The following is a 21,222-nucleotide window of genomic DNA, read 5'->3' as shown; positions in this document are numbered from 1 at the left end:
ATTTCTCTTAGGGAAAGAAAGGAAAGAAAGAAAGCAACAAACAAACAAACTTATAAATACTATTTCCAGAAAAAAAGAGGTTTTGTTACGAGAAAAGTTGTAACATTAGGAGAAAAAAAGTTGTAATGTCAGTCATGTCAACTGGTCAGGAAATCTTTATTATACCTTAGGCGCAATTTGTACAGCCAGCAATCAATGCATGACAAAACAGAAAAAAATGAATAAAATCAATAAATACATAATTATGTAATAAAGTCAGAATATTTCGGGAACAAAGTCAGAATATTTCAAGAAAGAAGATATGTTAAATAAGGATTGTGGAGCGTCTTGTTTAGTTATACTTAATCACAATTTTCACAAACCACGTGAGTGAAACTATCACAGGTTCTTCTTATTTCCTAAAGATGTTTTTGTTTCATTGATCCTCAGAAAATTCGGAACTTAATCTTGCACCTTTTTTCTCGTAATATCATGATTTTATTCTTGTAATACTACAAATGTATTCTTTAAAATGTCACCTTTATTGACGTAATATTTTGACTTTACTTTCGTAATATAATTTTTTCCAAATGTCTTTTTTCTTCAACATAGCCTTAATACTTTGTGGTAAAGAAAGAAAGAAAGAGGCTGCAGAGCTAAATTAAACAAAGAAAAGTAATGGGCTCCGTCTTTTACACACTGAACACGCTATCACACCCATTTTCACGTTTACCTATGGGAGCTCTATATGTGTAATTACAAACTGTATTTTGAAAGCTTTTTCAATCAAGGGCTTGAGAGCAGAGTGTCTCCCTCCAGCTGCCCAACCGACACAGACAATAATAGCTGCTAATGAACGGTGTTCAACTTCTTGAATTAAACCACAGTTTAATGGACAGCAGACAGATGGATGGATGGACACAGGCTATAAACAGAATCAGGCTATAAACAGGCTATAAACAGAGGCAGAATCCTAGACATACAAATTCCTCTTCTTGTGATATTTTAGATAATTAGAGAGCCAGCAGATTAATGTGGAGCGGACAGTGAGCAGTGCCCTCTACCTTGAGGAATTCAGAGGGAGAAGGGAAAAAAACCAAACAACAGCAGTGGAGTCCTGCGGGCAGTTGGTGATCCCATTTAGCACGCCCCCTCTGGTGACTCGTCCAACTAAAAAGGCCCCAGATGGGAAGACTTTGACCTTGTTCTGAACTCAGTCTGCACTGCCAAGAGGTAATGTGGCTGCTCAGCTAGTTTACATTTCCCAACTCTCTCTAAATGGAGTCATTGGAGTCACACTTCAGTTTATTTTATATGATAGTCCTCAATCACGTTATAAAAAAACTTTATTCACTGTGACTGGCTTATGATAAGTTTCAGAATTACAATTCTCAGCATTAAAAGAAGGAGCTGGAGAATCGGTGACTGGAAACGAATGTAAGCCCCCAGATCATGAGCAGGGTGACCATTACCACTGGTCGAAGAAGAATTCAGCAACTTCACTTAACTTAACTTTTATTTGTTTTCTTCTTTTTTGACTTGCACACAGAGCCCAACCCTCATGGGTTTATACGAAAACAACAGTAAAGTTGCAGAAGTCCATCAATTATTTTACAGCTCGGTCTAAAGTAAAATATTCAGCCTTTTTTCCCGGAGCCTCGCAAATAAAATCTGCAAAAAAACAAAACTTCCCTTCCTGAAGCACAAATCAAGCCTTTCAAAATCATCCAACCAAAACATCAGCACACTTGGAGGAAATTTTACTAAAAACAGAACATCACTTAAGTCCTTATACACAGGACACTAAAACAAAATTCAACCTCATTCTCAACTTCGCTGAGCTCACTCATCAAAACACAGTCTGTGTTCCTCTGGAGTGGAGCCAGTCTCCAGGGCTACTGGGTCCTGAATGTAGCTGTACATGAGGATCAGATATTCTTTATGGGACAATAAGTTTTGGTAATTTAGTTTTATGCCATATATCAACAGACCATTTTTCTCTATACACGAGTAACACGTTGCACTGAATCTCCATAATACTAATACCAAAAGTAGTAAAACCACTGTATAAAATCACACATATTACTAATGAAAATAAGCAAAATGATTATAAAAATGATCTCTTATCCATACTGAGAGTGCACGCTTAGTGATATATTCTTTATACCTTATTGTTTTTTAAAGTATTAAAGTATATTTCATGTTTTTGCTGGACAAGGCACAGTTACTGTCTAATCAGTTACTGCACTGTTTAAGTTTAAATCTAAAATAATACTTGATATTTGACAAAGCGATCATACAGTATATTCAGTAAGTATGTGAAATCATTAGGCCCCTGCACAACCAATGTTTTTTTATTCATGTTTCAGGCAACCCTCAGGAAAACAAACATGCCGTGCCTACGCTCATATGCTGAAGAGAAATCCCAACGAGACACACTGTGGAACGTTAACATTGCATATCCAAGCACCAAGAGCCACACGCTTCTGAAGCAGGACCCAGCCTTCTGTCACCCTTCACCGTGTTGTGCTTCGACGTGTTTCTGTTTGATCACAGAAGTTTAAAAAAAAAAAGAGTAAAACACTCAGGAGCCTCCTTGTGAGGCAGCGAGCGGTGCTGTGTCTCACTGCTGTCTCAGATGTACCAGAGTCATGAGGCCGAACAAGAGAGACGTGGCTCAGCCAGGAAAAACCTGCTGGGTGTGTAAAACACACACTAGTCATGGAACACAGACTATTGCAAATATCCTCCTGGCACAGACGTACAGACTCGTCTGCGGTTTGTGTTGTGATAAAGGGATTTTCTTCATGTCTCTATACTTGTGAAGATGAGAAGGCAGACACACACACACACACACACACACACACACACACACACACACACACACACACACACACACACACAGAGTGTCAGAGGTAAAAATAGAAGCAAGGGATTGTCCATCCATCACTGTCTGTCTGAAGACCCAGATCGATTGTGGTGCGTGTGTATATGTGCATGTGTGTGTCTTTGTGTACGTGTGTGTTATTTGATGCACTCCACTACCTCAGCAAGACGAGCCAGAATGTGAGTGGGCAAACCGTGATGTGACTTTTGAAACACAGAAACACACTCTCTCTCTCTCTCTCTCACTCAGTCATTCTCACACACACACACACACACACACACACACACACACACACACACACACACACACACACACACACACACACACACACACACACACACACTGGCATGAACACAGAAGGTAAACTGGTGAGCTTAAGAATACAAATGCTGTCAGGTAAGAATTGTATGTGTGTGTGTTCATACATTCATGAATACCTTCCTTCTTCTTAATGAGTGTTTCTCTCCAGTCATACGAGGCCTCTTACAGCTGTGATCTCTTTAGTAGCTGCTTTATTTCCTGCTCTGTCTCTTCCTATTTGTAAGTGTGATGAATTACCTCTTGGTTACAAAGGAATCCAACACAATGAATACCAATGGGCCATTGAAAAAATGAATTGGTTCAAGGCCAACACTGGCTTTAAGGTTTGAAATACACACACGCATACAATTATTGTGATAATAATTCAGCAACGGATGACCTGAACCTGTGTGGGTGGTTTTTGGGTATTTTTTGTTTGCAATTGTCAGTTTGGTTGTGTGTGTGTGTGTGTGTGTGTGTGTGTGTGTGTGTGCGTGCGTGCGTGTGCGTGTTTGTGTGTGTGTAAAGGTCACACCTCTCATCTCTAAGTGAGCCTCTGTGAGAAAGACTGAGTGGCAGCACTCATCAATATTAACTAATGCCCTTCCTTTCATCCGCATCATAAATCCATGGATACGAACACATACGAGGATATAGGGATAAGAATTTGTGTGTGTGTGTGTGTGTGTCTACGTATTACAGAGAGAGAGAGAGAGAGAGAGAGAGGTGACCATTATAATTAAGAAGAAATGTCAAGTAAAAAGCAGAAAACTGCTTTTTCAAATATATTATTCAGAAAGCGGTGGGCAGACAAGTGAGACAACAGCAAAGCGCAATATTGTGTTTGTGATTATGTGCAAGTGCATGCATGTGCTTCTGGGTGTAAAAAAGCAAAGAGCGGGGAATGAAAGAGAAAAAAGTCGAGCAAGTGGAAACGCTTTGATCAGGACATGAAAACAATGGCAGCTAAGCCGAGACAGTGAAGAACAACAAAAAGACGTCGCAGACAATTACTGCGAACAGCGCTCCATTCACTATAAGCATCCCTGTGTTTTGCTACGGCGATGCGTAACACTTAAAATCCACTGTCATCTCTTCTCATGCTTTTCATCTCCCAAACTCCAGAGCGTGAAAAACAAACAAGGAGGAAACAGACCTTTTTTTTCCTTTTTCTGTTTACGGCGCAGCTATCATACCCAGTGGGGAAATAGAGGTCTTAATGAAACACATTAGACAGGCTGAGGCTCTTATGTGTGGGGGTGTGTGCGTGCAAGTGTGTAGGTGTGGGTCAGCTTGTGTGTTAAAGACACACAGTCTGCCTTTTTATCCAAGTGAAGTTGCATTACCTTGAGGGAACAGTGGTATTCACTGAGTTGTACTGCATGCGCTAATAATATCATTCACTCTTCATTAGTACGGAGGGCTGAACAAACAGCTGTAGAGGAAGCAGCCTGACCTGAAATTTATATGTAGATTGAAAAAAATTCTTCCTGTTTGACCACAGCCGGTTAATAAAAGTGTTTTCTCTATGAACCAGACAAAGCACCACAGCAGGTTGTGGGAGGATTCAACTCAGCCAGCTTCAGGCGTAGGTCGTCTATAAAACCTGCGAAAAGACTCACTCTGTCTCCTCTCGCCTCAAGGAACTGCAGAATCACAAAAAAGAATTCATTAATGACGTTCAGTGCAGTTTTAGTATAAGCATTAGTCTCTAAATGGCTTCATTGGCGTCACTATAACAAGTGATGGTTTTTGTGCGTCTACAGTTTATGAACAAATATTACGAGCTGATATCTGCTGTAGAAACATATTTGGGATGTTAGATCCATGTTAATGTACCACAATTGTTTGGTTTAAATGTAATTGGAGGCATATATGGAGGTTTATTGGAGGTTTAAATGTAATTGGAGGCATATATGTAGGCTTATGTCATATGTGGTGGCCACTTGGGCTCCGTGTAATTTCAAGCTGAAAACACAACACTGGCCTATTGTCAGCTTTTAAGATTCAGATCTGCAGCAGAACAATTATTAAATTTGAGTTGTGTTTCTGCCGACCTGATGAACATAAGTTCAATATTCATTCTCTTTTTAGCTCTCCATTGTTTTATCAGGGGACTATCTGGCTCTTGACCTGCTAAATCCTCCACATGCAGCTAGTTGCTAAGCGAGGTTGTTTGGTGGTGGAGTGCACGTTGTGGTGTTAGAGCTGAAAGAAACTGGTGGGCAAAACTGATGCAGGGAGAGCGATGACTGTTTCCGAAACAATGAAGTAAAAGACAAAAGCTATGCAGAACTGAGGGGATCTGCAGAGACAGGTGAGAATGTACTTTTGATTCATAACTATACAAGACCCCTGTTTGATTAGACGGTGTTTAACTTTTTTTTAATTTATAAATGTCACGACGGAGAGATGTCCCAAATGATTAACTCTACATAAGCTTTGGCCCTGAAGGGTCCAAGACGGTTCAAAACAGTGGGTGGCAAATGTAGAATTTTATTTTAATAAATGTGGTATTAAATGTAATATTAAAACCAACATTTATTTATTCCGTCAAAGATTTTTTTTAAATTACAATTAGTTCACAGCTCAAAAAGCACATTTAAGTATCACACTGTAAGTAGCACTGTGTTTAAAGAACAAAACATGGGGAATACTGTGTACGCTCAGCAACAACTAGGTCTCACATATTGTGAAAAAAGGACACACAATCGTTAATAAAGAACAAAACATGCTGTTGACAAATATTATTGAATACAATAGTCTAATGCTGCCGATGCATCGCAGCCCTCAGCACTAGTAGTGGCAGCGGAGATTTTAATGAAAGAAGTGAGACGCACTGAGAATCAGTCGGTTTTATCACACCACTAAATTAAATCTGATTACCTGGAGCAAACCTATTCATTTGGACATGGTCTAACAGTACTGCTTGATATTTGGTCATTACCGCTGAGGCTAGAATGAAACGACACAACAGAGCGATTCTTCAGGGAGCATTTACAGGACTCCACATGAGCAGTAATATACACGCGCACGCACTGGAAATAGCATGTCGGTCGTCACTAGTGATCAAAGGAATAAAAATAAGGAGTGAAAACGAATACTGTGGTGAGATACTCAACCACTAATGCCACATATTAAGCTAAAGTACATTTAGCGTTAATAAAGACTCAATCTTGGGCAACAGCCAATGTTATGGGGCTAGTAAAGAAAAATCAACAGTCTATCTCTGGTTTGTATAGTAAGCATGTTTTCTATATTTAAATAGAGTCCTGGGTTTTTTACATTGCTCCTAGTAGTTGCGGGTTGCGTTTGTGAACACTTGGCCTTCAAGTGAAGGGTTTCGGTACTGCTGAAACACAATCCGTGAGTAACTCGAATATTTCATGACAACGTCCAGATATTTCTCTGCAGAAACAAATCCTTCATTGCCAATACAGTTGGGTTTTCCTTACTACAGCTTTACTCTGCTACAGTACTCCACACAATGAATTAAACTAATTATGAGAAAGATCTGAAAGCAATAGCTTTATCAGTCTTCACAATTCGATTCTAAGATGTTTAAAGAACATTTAGGAGGCAGTTCAGGGGGAATACATTCTTGGGAAACTAGAGGTGCAGTGGCTGTAGTCAAGCCAACACATTCACTTTCAGTCCTTAAGCATTTGAAAGCTAATTTTGCAGCATTTACATGTGTATGACCTCTACAGCTTTGCAAGTTTGTGTGTGTGTGTGTGCATTTGAGAGAGAGAGAGAGAGAAAGAGAGAGAGAAGTCAGACTCTCACTGATTTCATAACTTGCAGTAGCCGAATTACAGCATTTTCTGTTTCCTTCCTTTCATCCTCTCCGTATTGTTTGTCCTGTCTGTGCAGCTCTGACAACTAGGACGTCAGACGAACTCCTACAAGTAAAACAACAACACTGCTGCGAAGTCGAGTCCAGATACTCTGTAAAACTGCTAGTTTTGAAGTGGTTAAATTGACTGGATGAAATAAGAGCCGTTTAATTCAAGAGGCAGCTTTGAACCTCTTCCTCAGTGGAGCTGCCATCTCTGCAGCTTGTAGGCGCAGGATTCACGACACGATGTGAGATGCGATGTGCATAGAAATATATCTACCGAGCTGCAGTGCTTCTCTGTATGTACTGTTGCTCTTTACCACATGTGTTTCATGTGATAAAATTCACCACTGAATTTGATCATATAATAAAGCGATCAAAACACAGTGTTATCACTAACTGGTGACAGAAAATAAGGCTCCAGTAAAGGCATCTGTGAACAGGCAGTTTGAAATCAATCCATTATTACCTCTCTATTACTCTGAAACATATACCCTGATGCGTCTTGATGCCAGGAAAAGCCTTGAGGGCCTAGTCGGAGTCACCCAGCACTTTCCGCAGGACGGTAACATGAATAAACGAAGGCTCGCCGCGATGTAAATCTCTGTTCCTTTGCCACGGTTTCAGATATCATTTCATTCTATTTCCCCCAGTGTGGCCATTAAAAAGACGTATGACCATGCAAAACGTCAGCGATAAAGATGACGGTACAGTGCTATTATCGAGCGTCTCAAACCATCTACAAGATGACTGAGCTGTTTAATGAAAGTAGTGGCCTCGGAAAGGGTACAGAGGAATGCTGCATGTAGGGAAGTCGGAAATATATATGGACAGGTTGGCAAATTAATGTACACATGTGAAAGAGAGAGAGAGAGAGGGAGGGATGTCAAATGAATTGTATTTGTGTTTGTGTGTGGGTGGGTGGGTACCACAGATTTGTAGCAGGGTGTACAACAAATCTATTTGATCAAAGCTCAAAGCGTGGACATGTAGGGAGGATGTGAAAATGTGTTTGTGTGTGTGTGTGTGTGTGTGTGTGTGTGTGTGTGTGTGTGTGTGTGTGTGTGTGTGTGTGTGTGTGCGTGTGTGTCTTTAGAGTCATTAACACCTTTTTTAATTAACAACTAAATCACCACAGAGGCATCCATTTACTTGTCAACACAGAAATAGAGTTGTGTGAGTGTTTTTCTACTTGGCATCTTTAACACACAGCAAAGTGCTAAGAGACATCAAAGATGAAGAATCCCCTGAAAAAACAACACAACACAAACAAGACAACAGAGCTGTAGGAAACGATAATGTCGACAAACTCAAATTGTGATTGGTCAGTGTGTAAATGGAAGTAATTGTACGACAATTCATCTGAGAGTCTAAGGCTTCACTTGTTTCCCGTAATTCTGTTTCACACAAGGACTCTGCCCCCCTGTGTTCAACGCACAGAATGCATTTCTTTTACAGATAGATAGATCTGTTTTGTGGAATATGCACCTTGAGCAATATCGGTAAGTTAAAGCAAATTGCTAATGTCGATTATATTATCACATGAATGAATGTGAATGATGTAATAATAAATTCTCCCACAACGGTTAAATATTTGCGAGAAAAATAATATGATTGAACTGAACAACGTGTTAAACTGGCTGAACATTTTTTTATATTATTTATATTTAATAATACAATTACACAGTTTGACTATGAACAACATCAAACAACTGAATTAAATAAAATAGCCGCTTCGCTAATGACTTTTTAGGCTCACTTCCTGTCTACCTGTACTTCCAAAGTGCAAACAAAGTGACCAAAATCCACCGAAAATATTTTTCAACGTACATGGAGGCAAAGTCTGAACCAAAAGAAACAAGAGGGGAGTAACATGTCAGAGATCACGGAGGTGACCACAGGAATAGATACACATCCAGTTGACCCGCACACCGACACAGAGCTATGTGGAAACTTCTTAAAAGGGGAAATGTGTAATAACATACTCTATTACCTGAAGGTTGGGGTGTCCACAACTGGGTCTAAAATTTATTCAGACTCTTTATCTCCAACATATCTCCAAGTAGATTTTGCCCTTAACTCCAAACAACAGAAGGACAAGAAAAGACTGAACGCTCCAGGAGATTCTGACTCCAACAGCTTCACTCAGTCAGATAATCAGGTGCAGCCTACATCTAGATGCAATCTGTGGCAGTCAATAATACATAAACGGTATAGATTTGTGAATGATTCACTATTGGCACAATCTATTCTACCTCTAGATGACAAATGAGGTTATGCATCACCGCAATAATCAAGCTTCTAAACCACCACACCACACATCATCATTATTATAGGCATGGCTGTGCAGCACAGTCCACAATAGAATAGAATTTATCATTTGTCTTACATTGAAAAAAGAAAATCAAATTAAAAAAAATAATTTCAACTGGTAATGATAATAAGTTTGCTCAACTAAAAAGTTTTTTTACACAATTGACTCTAAATTTAAAAAAAACTTTCATTTGTGTGTTGCCAATTGAAATATTTTAAGGTTATTAAACATTTTTCTCTCGTTAGTGTGGCTTTAAAAAGTAAAATAACATATCATCCTACAGCCGTAGCACATCATCATCATCATCATCATCATCATCATCATCATCATCATCATCCTCCTCCAGTCTCTCTGGCACCACAAACCACCTCTTTGTTTGAATTGCTTTTCTCTCCATTTTTTTCTCCTCCGTCCCTTATTCCCCATATCACTTTCTTCATCACACTCATCACCCATGCACCTCAGTGACACACGCATGGACATAAATGTCACTGCACATGCACACACGCACAAACAGACAAACACACGCGCACACACACACACACACATTCACTGCAGCTTTTGATGGTGCAGATTCATGTGCCTTATTTTCTATGAGCCAGTGAATAGAGTAACAGTCGTGAGCCCAGTGGAATACTGTGCTTCTCTGGCAGAGGTACATCAAACAGTCACACACACATACACAGACGTACACATCTACAGCGCACAGATATCTATATACTACAAAACATAAAGACACAGGGGTATCCACGTGCACACAGGAAGCAACAAAGGAAGATAGACAGCGGCAGCGGATTTATGGATGTGTGACCCTGGGAGAGAAAAAGGTTGTATTCCTCAGTGAATAGGAAAAAGCAAAGAGGACCAGGGATTTTTATGATCCGTTCACGCTTCCTGAATACTAGAATAGAGAGGAACTGGCCAAGGTCAGAGGCAGAATTCCCTATTCTAATTCGGAGCGTTGCTCAGCACCCAGAGCAAGAGTCAGGGATTAATTTAGAGATCCATTCACCACGCCTGTGAGGAGAAGATGGACAGTAAAATATGACAAAGGATAGGAGAGCAGAGGAAGGAGACAGAGTCCGTAGAGATGAGGGCGACACGGGAGAGGGTGAAAGACAGAGAAATGGAGAAAGATATAGTCTCCTGCAGAGAGAGAGCAGGAGGTTCACATGGAAGAGCTTCATTTTCACAATACCTCTCTGGTGGTCCAGTAACTCTGTGTGTGTGTGTGTGTGTGTGTGTGTGTGTGTGTGTGTGTGTGTGTGTGTGTGTGTGTGTGTGTGTGTGTGTGTGTGTGTGTGTGTATAAGGTACGAGAGAAAGGTAAACAGACAATATATAAGAAAGTAGAATCTCTGGAAAAGGACAAATAAAAGAAAGTTAAAGTAAAACGAGAAAACACACACACACACACACATATTCTTGCACTGCTTCTTAGTGAGGACACTCATTGGCATAAGGCATTCCCTAGCGTATTACACGAACTTTATACATCACAACTAAATGCTTGACCCTAAACCTTAACCGGCCAAAAGGCTGTACATAAAGATGGATGACGCGTCTCCATCTAATGCATATGGATTGAATAATTTGGTCTATGTCCCATCCACTAACAAAGAGGAGGCTGGATTTATGACCTATACTTTAGCCAGCCATGCTTCACGTTCACTTTTGGGGAACAATCTTGTTGTCCATCTTTATTTCCAGACTATGACATGTACAGGTATGACGGACAGAGGGAAAAGAGAGAAATAGAGGGAGAGGGAAGTGTTAGCACTCACAGATAAACACACAAAGCTACAGCTAACCACATAAAAAGCATTTAGATTAGTGGGGCTTTCACCAGTGTGAAGACTGACAGTTACAACAAGAGACGTTAAGTCAGACTCAAGACACATCTCACAGTCCTGGAAGACAAAAGAATAACGATGATTGGTCCAACAATCTTAGCTATGACAATCAGTTCGATCATTTACAGTAAATTGGACTGATTTCAACATGAGCCAACAATCTATTAGTCTCTCAGTGCTCTCTGACGTCACTCACCTTTGGCTCTAAGCCCTCATGTGTTTCAAATGAAGACATAAATCTTTAAAACTGGGTCATGAATACATTTTAAACAGGATATCTAATTTCCTCAAACATACAAGGCACTTTGGCTTTTAGCAAACTTTACTCCAACAGGGATAAATTGTCTTTATATTTCATCCACATTCGGTGCATTGATTCTTGAGTATTTACAACAGCAGGACGTCGTATATGAGAGTGACTCAGAAAACCACAGTGGCCAAATATATTGTGGGATACTGGTGCATGTAATAATAATAATAATAATAATAATAATACATAATGCATGTATACATCTTATCCCGGTTTCTGACCACGAACTGCGCAATCAGCACACAGTTAAAAATAACCAGGATATACAGGGCATAAAACCGGGATAAGCCTCATAACTGGGATACTGGTAGGCAAATAAACACAACAGGCCATGTTGATGTTGGCCTGTTAATGTGATTTGCGGACACTAACAAATTATTGCTGACCTTGTCCTTTCTGCATCTTTCCTTCAGAGTAGCTTAAGAAAATATATTCCTCACACACAGTGTCACATACTAATTCTGTAACATGTTGTTCCAACTCTTCATAGGAGCCTTGTTGTTTACTCTTGCTTAAATCTTAAAACCCAAGACCTGCCAAATGTTTTTATGGCTGCACCGTAAAAACATTCACAATATCTTGCACATGGTAAAGCATGATTTCTTTCTAACTAAGCCACTGACAGGTCCCTGCGGTTTAAGTGGATAGACTGTAATAGAAATAAGGTTGAGAGAAGAAAGAGAGGGCAAAGTTTCTGTCGTCCATTGTAACATATCTCATTCAGCTAAAGGTGTGGGCGCATGATTATAAAACACCTGCTGGATTGTTTTTTACTCACAGAAATGATTGTGTCTAACCTTTTCCCCTCGGCACAGCCCTTCCCTCATCACAAGTGAAAATTCATCCCCTTCCCCTGACGTTACAAGAAAGCCACCTGATGTCAACCTTCCCTCACACACTGATCCACGGGATGCAGCATGGAAGGGTTCTTTTTGAGTGGGAGGAGGCGCACGGTCTATTAACTCCAACCATTGAAGGTTCATTCATGTGGCCCGACAGGGCAGTGGGTGGGAGACAACAAACATGGAAATATCACTACGCTGTTTGATTTGATTTATGATTGTTTGTGACTTGCATTTGGCTGCATTAAAATCCTCTAACCAGACCTTCCAGGGATGTAAGATCCCTAAATTCATTTTAATAATACATAAAACAACACAAATCAACAGCCACGTGATATTTAAAGTCTTGTGGACTTCGAGGCCCTTTGAGGTGAACCGTTTCTTGTTCTTTTCAGTAGCCTTGTTTGACAGTAGAGCGACTTGTGTCCGCTTTCCTATACAACTTGGAGGAAATTGAAGTATCCTGTCTAACACACTGATACTATACCATAAGGAGAAGGACTGCACTGTTGTGATATACTGTATTGATTCTGTTCCTGCTCTGTACTTGACATTGACATTGAGTTGTTAAAGTTTGATGAGATATGGAGGTAAAACATCAGAGTGTAATCACTTTCACAAAAGCAAGATAGGAAAAAGTAAGACCAACCATATGACAGTGTTGACGAGGGGATGCGGTGCAGTCGTATGGTCTGAAGGACACGATAACACAATATGATGCGATACAATACAATGTGAAATTCAGCTTGTCAGCACAGAACAAAAAGCCCTTTGCCACACACACCCTACAATGATGAAAACCACTGAACAACTTGAATTTTTTCCCAGCAAAGGACAAACAGATTTTCATGTCCTCATGCTATTTTCTTTAATCAACATAACCCCCTCACAGAGCTGACCTTGATCTCCCTCCCATGCGTAATGCGCACACAGGAAGGACAGGTGATTTTGCAGTCTCTTTCACTTGTGTTGCCCAGTTTGTAAACGTCTACAGCTGCTTTTATCTGGATATAACTGTCAAAGCCTGTACACACACTTAACTCTATGTCTCTGATAAATCTATGTATGTAACCAAATAATTACATCAGTGGCCAAAGAAGTGTTTTCAGTCATCAGGCATTACATTGAAAATAGGCAATACTATTGTTTCTGAGGTGTATATGTGTTTGATAGTCTATATCTTTTATACTTGAGGGTAGGGCTGTAATTAACATGATTTCCAGATGGGTTACATATATAAAATAAAGCAATTACTTCTTTGTAATTATCCTTTTGACATTGGCATTATTTCATCTTCAGTTTAATGTTCTTTGTACCAGTTTAAAGGCAACAATACTTCTCACTAAAGTCAGTTTCCCACAGAATGGCCATCACTGTCTGGCAGACGATCACTTTTTGGCACAGCACCTGTTGTCTCTGCCACCACACAGTGATCATTCATCTCCCCTCATGCAGCACTTCTCTCACCAGGAAGCAGATGAGCAAGAGAGTTACGCAGAGGGCATCCTGTAGAGATTGTTGCCACCATAAACATAAACAAAAAGGGGAAAACACTTGGGAGCGCACACACCCACACACACACACACACACACACACACACACACAGAGAGAGATACAGCTAACCACTTTTAAGGCATTTAGATTATAGTGGCTTTCACCAGTGTCACTCGGCAGATGTCAGAAAACAAATAATCAATTCTCTTCTGTCACGTGAGGACACAGACAGTTGCAAATAACTGTTAGACTGTAATTAAAAGGCAAGAAACTGAACATGTCACAGTCCTGGAAGATAAAAGAATAATGAATAATCTTCTTTGTGATTACAAAATATAATCAGATGATCATTTTCAGTAAAGTGTGCAGCTTTCAACAAGTGCTGGTGCAAGTGGCACCCAAGTGGCACACAAGTGGCACCCAAACCACCAGACTGTTAGAATAGAGTTATTGTAACCTGCTTCCACCAGCCATGTGTGTTACTATGGAAAACAAATGACCATAATCCCTGTGAAGAAATTCACACTACAGTGTAAGAAAAGTGCAAGTGTGGGATGAGCTGAAAGCAGAGAGCGCTGAGAAAGAATATTAAATAAGCATAAAATCTATTTGAGATAATGTTGTTGACGAAAAAATGTCCCAGCGTGTCATGTTTGTTAGTTCTTATTCTTTCATTCATTAATATTCTAACACAAAACAGACCAATGTCTGTTGTACAATGTGTCAAAGCAAGTTGAAACTAAGTATTCAAAGTCTAAATGGGCCAAAGACTTCTCAACTAGTTCAACTCCTCCAACTAGTTGACCTCCACCAAGGACATGTTGTTTTTTTTGCTGTTTGTCTCTAAGCAGGATGCACGGAAACAATTGAACCAATTTTCTTGAAACTTGGTGAAAAAGTGGGGTACGGGCCAAGGAACATGAACAATGGGGGCTGATGTTTTATCACTGCGAGATGGACGTTTTTTTACATTCTCAATGATTTCCCAGGGAATAATTCATGAATCGTGATGACAATATCAGGCATATTAAGGAAACTGATATTTATGAGTGTGTGCAATTTGGTGCGGCGTGATTCAATTTAAGGGGACTGTTGGGCCTTGGCAGAAGAATACTCTCTATTAGGTGCCATTCTAGTCCGTGAAATGTTTTTGAGGCATCATGAGAAACCCGATGCGGTTTTCTATGACATCACTAACATTAATTATTTAACAGGAATTCATATATAATGTGACAAATATTATCATCTCAGGCGGCAGGGTGGTGTGTTTTTTAGCACTGTCGCCTAAAAGCAAGAGGGTTTCCGTATCTGATCTTGGTTCTACCGTGGTCTTTCTGTGAGTTTGAATGTTCTCCTTGTGTCTGTGTGGGTTTTCTCCAGGTGCTCTAACTTCCTCCCACTGTCCAAAGATATGCAGACTGGGGATAGTTTAATTGGAGACTCTATATTGACCGTGTGAGTGTGAATGGTTATTTGTATGTCGGTCCTGTGATACACTGGCGACCTGTCCAGTGTAAACCCTGCCTCTCACCCAATGTCAGCTGGGATTGGCTCCAGCTCTCCCCACAACCCTCGAAAGGTTAAGTGGTATAGATGACGCATGGATGGATTATTATCTCATAATATACATTTTTGTTTATTATAACATTTTTCAAACTTCTGTTCATCTCTTGGCTGCCCACAGCAGCCTTGTAAACACTGACTTGCTAGTACAAACAGTCCCTCTCGCAGGCTTCCAGATCGAGAGGACGTGTGAAGGATTGGATCTCGAGCCCCAAACAACAGACGGGGACAGTCATCCTTCAAAAGATCAGCCAGGACACAAGTACCAACTGTTCCCCTCCGCTCTGAACACAAAGGACTCATTTTCACCGCTGCCTGCAACAGTTTCTGAGACTAATTTTATAGTTGTAATAAGCTGCAGCATTTTGTGATGGGCCACATTATCTTTTTTGCAGATGGGATGGATGGTGCTAAGTGGAAATAAATGAGAATAACATATGGACGGGCAAAAAGTATGAATAAAAAACAGTGTGGGGCCATAATTGTTGGCAAACTTAATCAGTGACATCGCCTGAACATTACAGCGACATGACACAGAAAACTCAGCTGCTGTATTGTGCGTGACAAAGATAATGAAATCGTAATCTTATCACTTAAATAACTTGGATTCCTCGTTAGACCAATCTTTATCCAGCAGCGTTGTGAGAGTAGAATAGATAGAGACTGAGAAACAAATATGGAGAGGTAGTCCCACAGAGGTAGAGAGAAAGAAAGAGGTACATATTTGTTTAATTCTCACTTTGAAAACTTACATGCGTTGGTGACGGCGAAGCTGTTGGCGGTCTCTATGTTGTCGACATGCGGGACCAGGTTAAAGGGCGCTTCCGTAGCATTTGGGCTGGTGTTGTGAAGGAAGATAGCAAGTCGAAACGCTGTATACTCCTGATCAGTATTCCTAATGAACAACCCGCCTGGAGAGAGGGACAAAGAGAGAAGGGGCAAGGAGGAGATGAGCATGACGGAGAGGAGAGGAAGTGAGTTATTGTAGGGCAGAGAGGGGTGGGGTGGGAGCGTGGCGAGAGATGGAGAGACGGACAGGGGGAAGAAGAGTAATGCGGGGAGAGAAAGACAGATTGGGAGGGAGGGCAGAGGAAAACAGAGGAGGGGGAGGGAGAGAAGAATGCCAAGATCTTCATTAGCTTTGTCACAAAAGGTAATTTGTCTTTCAGCACATCCTCACTCTCACACACACACACACACACACACACACACACACACACACACACGCACGCATATAAACATGAGTGGAGACACACTTGCAGATACCCACACTGTGCATTTCACTGATGAAACTGAAGAAAAAGACAGAGATAGAGAGAGAGAGAAGAGAAGAGAAGAGAAACAACTAAGCCGACAGGAAGGCAGTCAAAGAGATAATGAGTAGGGGAGAATATAAAAGAAATCAGAGGAGGAAGGCCAGATCAAAAAGTGTCAGCTAAATAAAGGAGTAGCGCCGGGCCATAAAAAAAAGAAAGGGAAAGGGAGGTGAGTGCTAAGTGTCAGTTGGCCTTTAAAAATGAGAATATACATCAATATGGTCCATCTGACAGAATAAGAATGAGAGGGGAGAAAAGAGATGATAAGAAATAGTGAAGGTGACGTTAGAGGTTTTAAGAGGATGAGGTTAGGAGAGGTAAAACTTGAAAGAAAAAGAGAGAGATCTGGTGTCCTTGGTAAAGAGTGGCAGATCAATGCCACAGTTTGAGAAACGCTTTTACACATTTTGGAATCATCTCAGGCCCAATCAATGATTTCAATGTAGTTGGAGCTGACATCAGTAAAAGAAAATATAAAATAGCAAAACATGCAAAATTAATTCAGGCAATTGGCAAGGTTGCCTGTGGTTCAGGTGGTGAATGGGTTTCCCACTAACCAGAGGGTCGGCAGTTCGATGCCATTCCGCGTGCAGAATAGTCTTTGGGCAAGATACTGAACTGCATATTGCCTCAGCAGTTTGATGTATGATAGATGCTCTGTATGAATGTGCGTGTGAATGGGCGACTGGCAAAACTGTACTGAAAAGACCTTTGAGTGGTCATCAACACTAGAAAAGCTCTTTCATAAACTAAAAGGAACTGTTGAGTGAAAAAGCGATGTATGTGAAAAAGAATGATGTTCGTTTGTAACGCTAACAACACACTTCCACATGCACTTCCACATACTCCCTGCAGTACTTAGGACGGAAGTGAAACGATGTCTGATGTGACTTAAGTTGAAGTGAATCAGACTCTGCTGGATCACCCTGCAGACTGTGAAGCCTTGGCATTGCATCAAGAGAGGGGCGAAAGTGAGGGAGGGGACGAAAGACAACCAGGCTGGAGTTGGGGGGCAGGACATATTGACTGAAGCATTCGTCAATACATAACCTGTCACTCACCTGTCTGTCTGCATGTGTCTCATTCATGCAGAGTTCCTCCTTGCTTTATGTGTGTCTCTCTGAAACATCTCTATGCACCTCACAGAGGCCAGACACTGAGCACACACACATGTACACACAAACATATGTTGCATATGTGTGGGTAATGTGCAAAGCATGTCTTGCACTTACTGATTAGTTAACAGCAAAGTCTCATGTTTATAGGTACGAACTTGGATTGCAGTAAAACATGTTTTTGTTTTAGGGTTGGATTTTCACATTAGAGCGTGCACACGCACGCACACACACACACACACAAACACACACACATTCACGGCCATGCCTGTGTCCCAACATGACTCGGTATTGCACCAGTTGTTCAAATAAATTTCCCAAACACCCTCGTCTGTGTCAGTGTCTGCCTCTATCACTCTCTTTCTCCTACGCGCACACATAGACAAAAAGGCAACTGCTTGTGCCTCCACTGATATTAGACTTGTGTGCAATGCAGAGATATGCAAATGACTCCTCAAGTGAACTGCTGGGAAGCCAAGTGAGTGATCAAGTACATTTAAGCGTTTTATGGGGGGCGGTCAGTGGGCAAGATGGGAAGCGTGGATGGATGTGTTCTTCTGCATGACCACATACGCTTTATACAGTATATTATGTATGTGCATGCATACATGTTCCCCGCGTGCACATATGTAGGCATGCTTAAATGTAATAGTGTGTAGTCACATGGCGTACATGCATGTAGAGGCATATTTGCAGCTGTATGCATAGCAGATATGGGTGGATTTTTATGAATGCATGTGCACACTCTTCATGCACACATGCATGCTTCAAAAACAGTGGGAGTGTGTAGTGTGTGTGTGTTTGCCAAGCAGAAAATATTTAGCGTATTAAGTTTATTGGCAGCTGTAGGGAGACAGAGTCAAGGAGCTGAATCTCATTATAGGACCTCCTAGCTGCCCCCCACAAGGAGTGATGCAGTGCATTCATTATCACACACACACACACATGCTTGCAGGAATGTGTGTGTGTGTGTGTGTGTGTGTGTGTGTGTGTGTGTGTGTACATTAGAGAGAGAGAAAGATACATATATAAATATATTCCTATTCTCTCTCTCTATGTATATATATATATATATATATATATAGAGAGAGAGAGAGAGAGAGAGAGAGAGAGAGAGAGAGAGAGAGAGAGAGAGAGAGAGAGATCCCATGCATGTGTGGTCTATATGCACTAAGCAAACCACTGATGATGCTGATTTTGAATTTTGTTAACTTTATGAATCAAAAACAGGATTTTCCTGCACTGACATGAGGAAGGGAGATAAAAAGGGGGAGAGAGGGAGAGAGAGAGAGATACAGAATGAGAGAGAGAGACGGAGGAAATGAGATAGACAGAGGGGGAGAGAGGGAGAGAGCAAGAGTACTGCAGTGTCTAAACAGTGAAGAAAAGAAGACTAGAAGGGAACAAAGCTTGCTGAAACATTCATGAACGCAACAACCTTTAAAATAAAGGCGTCTATGTAATACAGAATGGATGGAGTGAAAGAGTTCGAGTGCATTTATAAACCTTATGAGTCACAGCAGAGGTGCAACACATCTGAGACACAGAACAAGAAGGCTAAAGACAGGGTATGAGGATGGAGCGAGGGAAACATGTGTCTATAATCCCGTGTTTTCTGTCACATAAACCCTGCATGCATTTATTGACAGTGATATTTTTGTGTATTTTGGTTCCTGAAGGGTCCCGGTGCACTCCCCCCTTCCTACAGCGACTAAACCCCACTAATAAAAGGCGCAGTGTGTCAGATGTGAGTGTCCGTGCGTAAAAACCAGCAAAACCTCCCAACTCACCTATCTGCACTGAGCTCGGGAAAGCCCCCGTCGCCAGCCCCCAAAGGGCGGAAAACACCCCGAGAAAGTGCCAAGCAAAAATTTTAATCCTCATGTTTCTTTTCTTTCTTTCGTTCCTCCAATCCCTTTCAGAAACTGTTGAGAGACATCGAGGGAGACGGAGAGGGAGAGTGCGAAAGAGAGAGACAGAGAGAAAAAAGGTGTCAGAAGGGGGGAAAAAGGAATAAAGAAGAAAGATGAGAGAGAGGTTGTCTTCCCCCTCGTGTTGTCCGGAAGTATTCCTATTCCATTGTGGGGTTCGTTCGTTTTCTGTTCCCCCTGCAGTGTCCGCTCAGGAGAGGAGAGCTGCGCGCCCGGTGCACATGTAGAGACGAGGAGAGAGGAGGAAACTCGCTAGAATGATTGGCGAGCTGGGAGAAGAGTCTGCATGGAGGAACTGGACATGCGCGCACCCGTCTCTCTCTCTCTCTCTCTCTCTCTCTCTCTCTCTCTCTCTCTCTCTCTCTCTCTCTCTCTCTCTCTCTCTCTCTCTCTCTCTCTCTCTCTCTACGAGATGGTGCCTGTCTCCCTCTCTCGATCTCCCTTCCCTCTCTGCCGTCTTCAACTTGCTGTAATACTAAATTCATAACTGTAGTCTTATGGGTAAGGCTTGGTCGACTTGTGCGTAAAAGGGGGGGTCTGAGCGAGTGTGCGTGCGTCTTTGCGCGCTCAGTGCTGGTCTCCGTGCGCACTTGACAGCATTGAACCAAACCGTGTCCCTGCCCACCCCCCACATCGCAACATAAATCCACGTGTCTGCGCACAGGACAGAGAGACAGCAGGGATGTGAGAGTGTTTCAGAGACTCCAGGTGTGTTGTGTCTTGAATGCTGAGGCAGAGTTCTGTGAGAAAGAGAGATGTTCTGCCTGCGCACCCAGCTGATTGCATTATAAACATTATCCACCCTGACGCATGGGTCCACTGTGCAGCCAAACCTGACTCTGACTGTCCCACCACAGCAGCAGCAGCAGCAGCAGCAGCATCATGCAGGCCAGCTGACACAGAGGGTATAACCTCGAGCCGTCTACAGCTGCAGGACGCTGATGGCGCCCTGGGGACCCGCTAAAACCATCGTTATTTCAACGTCACGACCTCGTGAGCACAAACGTCTGGCCACGGGGATAGCACAAGTATAGTGCCATAACAGCACAGCACAAAGCCAGAAATTAACGGTTTTAAACGGTAACATAAAATTGGGAAAATGGACTGGACTAGAGTTCATTATGTTGTATCCCAGTCAGAGGGGGTTTTATCTTATCCTGCCCGGTAGCAGGTCGGTATAAAACTGACAGACGGTCTGGGATCGCGCAGTTACACGGTGCAGAGCACAGTCTCATTTCTCCAGATGGCAAAACGAAAGGGATGCTTCACGGTTGTCCCAGTGAAAGATGCGCTCTGTCCATCTCTGAGGGGTTTTCCCGGTCGACTGCAGAGCATAAATCAAATAGGCTGGAGGCGAGTTCAACGTTTCTTACATTTCACACAGCATTTTGTTTGCTATACAGACTGGGTGTTCATTAAACTACTTAGAATGAGATCACATCACACTCAGGGATGGTCTCCAATTCCATTTTGAAGTTGTG

At 41.6% G+C, this 21,222-nt stretch overlaps 1 protein-coding gene across 5 annotated transcripts in view; it reads right to left on the bottom strand.

The window, feature by feature from the left end:
• Positions 1 to 20,070, bottom strand: part of gria4a (glutamate receptor, ionotropic, AMPA 4a) — a 107,657-nt gene extending 87,587 nt beyond the window's left edge. For all 5 annotated transcript variants that reach the window (XM_035154782.2, XM_035154783.2, XM_035154785.2 and 2 more), the window contains exons 1-2: positions 19,601 to 20,070; positions 16,132 to 16,290 (exon numbers count right to left, since the gene is read on the bottom strand). In XM_035154782.2, the coding sequence (XP_035010673.1) occupies positions 16,132 to 16,290; positions 19,601 to 19,694 (253 nt within the window). In that variant the 5' untranslated portion in view covers positions 19,695 to 20,070. The remainder of the gene's footprint in view (positions 1 to 16,131; positions 16,291 to 19,600) is intronic.
• Positions 20,071 to 21,222: the final 1,152 nt, after the last annotated feature.

Source organism: Hippoglossus stenolepis, chromosome 4 (assembly GCF_022539355.2).
Source record: "Hippoglossus stenolepis isolate QCI-W04-F060 chromosome 4, HSTE1.2, whole genome shotgun sequence".
NCBI classification, from domain to species: domain Eukaryota; kingdom Metazoa; phylum Chordata; class Actinopteri; order Pleuronectiformes; family Pleuronectidae; genus Hippoglossus; species Hippoglossus stenolepis.
Note: the sequence above shows the minus strand (reverse complement) of the source record. Positions and strands in the feature narration are given on the sequence as shown.